Raw genomic sequence first — 4,769 nt, 5'->3', positions numbered from 1 at the left:
TTCCCAGCGAGCGTTGGGGTGTCAGGAGGACACGGCGTCCCCCCAGAATTAGCGACAACCTCAGGCTCGAACTCACTTTGGTCGGCTGGGTCCTGGGAGCGGATATAGTCCAGATGTCGAGATTAGGTATTAAGATAAGAATTAAGACCCATTACCTTTTCGGCACACTTTTTAATGACCGTGGCCAGCTCTGAGACCACCAGATCAACACACTTCAAACTGGGCTCTTTGAGCTTTACAATCTGTTTTTTCACTATGGCTTCAAAGGCCATGTCGGGCGTGAAGAGCCCCGTCCTGCACCATGCAGAGAGCGAGACACCAAGCGGAGCGCAGGGAAAAGGGGGGGGGAAAGAACAGGGGGGGGGAATAGCAACAAAGACAGAAAAGAAAAAAATAAATGAGCTTTTTTTTAAAAAAATCAAAGTTAGTGACGTGCAAAGGAAAAAGCTGCAGCGCCTGCTTAAGAAATTCCTTCGCGTCCCTCGGAGCCGCTGGGGCGATGGGTCCCTGGGGGGGGTCTCGCCTCCGCGCGTACGGGAGGGCAGCGCTGCCCCGGCGCAGGAAAAGCCCTGCCCAGGCCGCCGGCGTCTCTCTAGGGCGGATTGCTCAGAGCCGGCCGCAGGAAAAACGCCGAATTTCAACCGGGTTTTGGGGTTAGAGCCTCCCTGAGCAGGCGAGAGGGAAGGAATTTCGGCAGGAGGCGACGGCTTCTCCCCCCGTGACACCCGGATCACAGTCCACCACGCTGGAAACGGAAGAGAACGGAGAACTCCTGACCCACCAAGCGAACCCTCTACCGCTCACGGAGAGCCAGCTCAGCGTTTAAACCGTTCCGCTCCACGGAAGCACTCTGGGGTTCACGTTCTCGCCCATCCGCAGCTAAATTTGTGAAGTGGTTTTTTGGTTTGGTTTTTTTTTTTTCCCCCCCAATCAATCAGGTAGGCATTGGGAAGGAGAGAGGAGCCGCTGCTTTTCCCAACCCTCTTCCCAGTTTAAGGCAAAACGTTTGGCGCTGCCAGGTTCCAAAAATGGAAAGAGTCACTGTTATTAAATATGGAAATGGCCTCTTTATCCAGCTCGAGGGTAATTAACTCTTCCACGGAAAAGAAAACAAACAAACTAACAAAAAAGACAACTCTGGCAGGGGTGGGAACCTTTTGAAAGGCCAATGCGCTCGTTATCGAGCGGCTTATTAATTGCAGAGGTGGAACCGCGGGATTTCCAGGCACCCTTTGCCGTAACTCCTGTCCCTCGGCTTTTTGTTTCCACGTTCCGGAGATTCCCAGAGTGCAGCGAAGCAGCGGTTTAAATCGCAGCTTGAGAAAACACGTGCTAAAGAGAGGTACCGGGGCCCGAGAGCAGCCTGCCCGCCTGCCTGGGCAGCGTCCCTCTAACCTGCCCAACCCCTCGCTGCCTGAGCTGCGCCGTCCCCGGGAGGGCGACGGACACGGGAAACCAACCGTCTCATCCGGCGTCCCCAGAAATCCTGGCGGGATGCCCGGGAGGGACCCCGCCAGCGGTCCGAGCGCCGGGTGAGGTCCTGGCTGAGCCGTGCCTGCCCCAAGGACTCCAAGTCGGGAGACAGGAGTCAAAGCTCCAATTTTCCCCAGATTTTCTTAGGTTTTGGGTTGGTTTGGGGGTTTTATTTGTTTTGTTTGGTTTTTTTGGAGGGGAAACCAGGCAAGGCAGGCAGGTTAGAGCATCGCTCCTGCTTCCCCGTCCCACTGGTAGGAAGGGGCCGGACGGCCTCCAGCCGGTTCAATACCTTACTGGTACACTGTCTAACTGTATTGATTAACTCCTGAATAACGAGGTCGACACACTTCAGACAAGGCTCTTTCAGCTTCACCACCTGCTTTTTCACAATGGCCTCGAATGCCAAGTCTGGGGTGAAGAGCCCCGTCCTACAGGAATCCGCAGGCGGGGCGGGAGGGCAGCGACACGGCAGAGGGAAAAAAAAAAAAAACAACAAAAAAACAAAAACAAAAACAAGAACAAAATGGGTGATCAGGTTTGGAGGCCATCGGCCGTCTCCTGGAGAGCAATTCCCTCCCCGGCGCCGTCAGCCGGGCCGGCCCCCGGCTCCTGGAGCCACGGCGTCGCCGAACTCCGCTCTTTCCTCCCCCTCCTCACCGCCATCGGGGCTGCCACAACCCCCCCGAGGGGACGGAGCGCCGGCACCGCTGCCCCCAAACCTCGCGGTCGCACCCTCCAACCCCTCCAATTAGGGTGCTGCTCCCCCCCCACGAACAGGAGGGAGGGAGCCCGGGTGCATCAGCCCCCCCGAGGAAACGGGAATTAACCTTTTTGGTGGTGTTTAGGGAAAACGGATACCCCTCCAGCTGGTGAAATGATTCCCCAGGAGAGCACTAAAGCAAAGAGAAGAAACCCTCCGCTTCTCTTTTCCCACCACGGCACCAGGCCAAAGGAGAGCAGGGTCGGCCACGAGGAGGACTCGCGTTTAACGCCGTTCCCTCTTTGGGGTCCCCAATTCCCCCGAAAAATCTGCGCCGGATGAGCTGAGCAGCCCCGAACGCGGCGACTGGTCCCCAGCCCACCTGGAGCGGTCCCCACGCCGCCGGCCAGGACCTGCATCCCTCTCTCAGCGAGAGGGTTTCAACTCGCGTTCCCTACCTCTCTCTCAAGGTCATTTCTTCCCCCGTGTAAGGGAGCGGAAGAGGGAAGAGAAAGGTTAATTTTAGCGGCTGAATTGAAGGCACAACGGGGATATTTTTCAGCTCAGCCTCCTGCGGGTTCTCCGGGGAGCGGGGCGAGCCCCACTGCTAAGGGGGAGCGCTCGCTACGCTGCGGTGACACAGCGGGCGGCCGAGTTTACCCCTTCCGTTCCCTCTAAAAGGCAAAGAACGTCCATTTTCAGCAAACGCCGTTCTCCGCAAGACACGGGACGATGAGCTGAGAGCCACAGGTACCACCTCGCCCTCGGCAGGACAGCTCCGATGACACGCAGCGGCGGAGCACCACGACTCAGCTACCCTACGGAGAGCAGGGCCCGCGACCGCGCCGCTCCGATACTTGCCTCACACCGTGGATGTTTTTAATTGCATAGCTTATTTCTCGCCTCAAGTCCTTCTCATCAAACTCCATCTGAAGAGAGAGGAAAGCCACGGTTACGATTTATTTTGGGTTTTTTTTTGGTTTGGGGTTTTTTTTGTGTTGTTTTGTTTTGTTTTTGTTTTTTTACAGCAAGCAACTTCTGCATCCCGCCGCAGCCCTTCTTTGGCACCACAGCAAGAGGCAGACGCCCGCCCAAAGCCCGCGTGGTCCCCGGCCCGCGAGGCACCTCGCTGCCCAGGTTGGTTTGCCCTCTCCGGTTTATTTATCTTCAACCTTGAGATCTCACCAGCGCCCCGGTTTGACATCCTTCTCCCTGCTCTGCAACTGCCTCCCTTGCCAGCCCAGCGCTGAAGGCAGAGGTCGGGCATCGCCACCCGAAAATAACAGTACCGAAACACACGACCGACTCTAGTTAAACGTCCCCTCCTTCCCAAAACACCTCCGAGTGCCGGGAAGGGAAAGGCACCCCAGTGCCAGGGCCGAGCCGGGCTTCAGCCCCACGTGGACGTCGCGGCAGGGCAAGAGGGAGTTCGGCTCATCCCCACCACCCGCTGCTTTCCGCAGGAGGAGGATCCGCCCGGCAGACACGTCCCCAGCCCGAGCTTTACCTTCACCAGCTCAAAAGGAAACCTCTCGTGGAAAATGCGGTTGATTCTGGCACCCCCGGAGAGTTCGAGCGTGTCCACCTGGTCTCCCGAACCTTCGATCCGCTTCTCAAAGTCCACACCGAACTGCTGGACCATTCTGTGGAGAAGCGAGGGGATTAAACGGGCGTCTGTCCGGCGGATGGACGGACAGACACCCAGACCGCCCACCACAGCCAGCGCTACCGCACCGGCTCTGCTTCAGCTAGTCAGGGCAGCCTAAAAAGTCCTCCAAATTCCCTCTGGGGGAGTCGCAGGAGCAAAAAAAATCTCCCTTTTGCTGTAGTGTAAAGAGCAGGCGGGCAGGTCAAGGACAGGCGCGAGTTGTCCTTTCCAACGTCGAGACCAAACTGTTTGCTCTGGGACAGGGAGGCGACGCGGGCAGAGCGCGAGACGCCGATCCCTGCCTGCCCAGATGCTCAGCGGGAATTTCTGGGAGAGGCTTTCCTCGTCCTTCCCAGCAGCCTGCCAGAGGAGCGCCGCAGGACACACAGTCTCTCCCCGGTGCCAGCTTAGCACCGTTGGAGTTGGCAGGACCATCTGCCAGCACCGCTCGCTCCCAACGACGGGGCTATTCCGGGCTCTTCCTCGGAAGAAGCCACCGGCTGAGACAAATGAGCCTCGAACAAAGAGCGGAGCGAGTTTATTTCTGTGCCAGCAAGGTTCCTGGCTGGGAGAGGGGACTCTCCTTGGCCAGGTGAGGCACTGGGAACGCAGCACTGAGCGAGAGAAACCTGGAGAATCACCTCGAGAGAGGGGATTGTGCCCCTCTGCTGCGCTCTGCTCTGCTCTGGGGAGACCCCCCTGCAGTGCTGCCTCCAGCTCGGGGGGTCCCACCAGCAGAAGGAGACGGAGCTGGTGGAGCGGGGCCAGAGGAGGGCACGGAGATGCTGGGAGGGCTGGAGCCCCTCTGCTGGGAGAGTTGGGGGGTTCAGAGAAGAGAAGGCGAAAAAGGGGAGAGCTCAGAGCCCCTTCCAGTGCCCGAAGGGGCTCCGGGAGAGCCGGGGAGGGACTCTGGATCGGGGAGGGGAGCCGTGGGACCAGGGGCAG

The 4,769-nt window shown here is 58.4% G+C and overlaps 1 protein-coding gene across 1 annotated transcript in view; it reads right to left on the bottom strand.

Moving 5' to 3' along the window:
• Nucleotides 1-4,769, bottom strand: part of LOC104285644 (dynamin-2) — a gene marked incomplete at its 3' end in the record, with an annotated part of 16,883 nt that overhangs the window by 2,842 nt on the left and 9,272 nt on the right. Inside the window, exons 8-10 of the mRNA XM_009884113.1 lie at nucleotides 3,684-3,819; nucleotides 3,038-3,105; nucleotides 156-294 (exon numbers count right to left, since the gene is read on the bottom strand). Of these exons, the coding sequence (XP_009882415.1) occupies nucleotides 156-294; nucleotides 3,038-3,105; nucleotides 3,684-3,819 (343 nt within the window). The remainder of the gene's footprint in view (nucleotides 1-155; nucleotides 295-3,037; nucleotides 3,106-3,683; nucleotides 3,820-4,769) is intronic.

This window comes from Charadrius vociferus, unplaced genomic scaffold (genome assembly GCF_000708025.1).
Source record: "Charadrius vociferus isolate BGI_N301 unplaced genomic scaffold, ASM70802v2 scaffold2894, whole genome shotgun sequence".
In the NCBI taxonomy this organism is placed as follows: domain Eukaryota; kingdom Metazoa; phylum Chordata; class Aves; order Charadriiformes; family Charadriidae; genus Charadrius; species Charadrius vociferus.
Note: the sequence above shows the minus strand (reverse complement) of the source record. Positions and strands in the feature narration are given on the sequence as shown.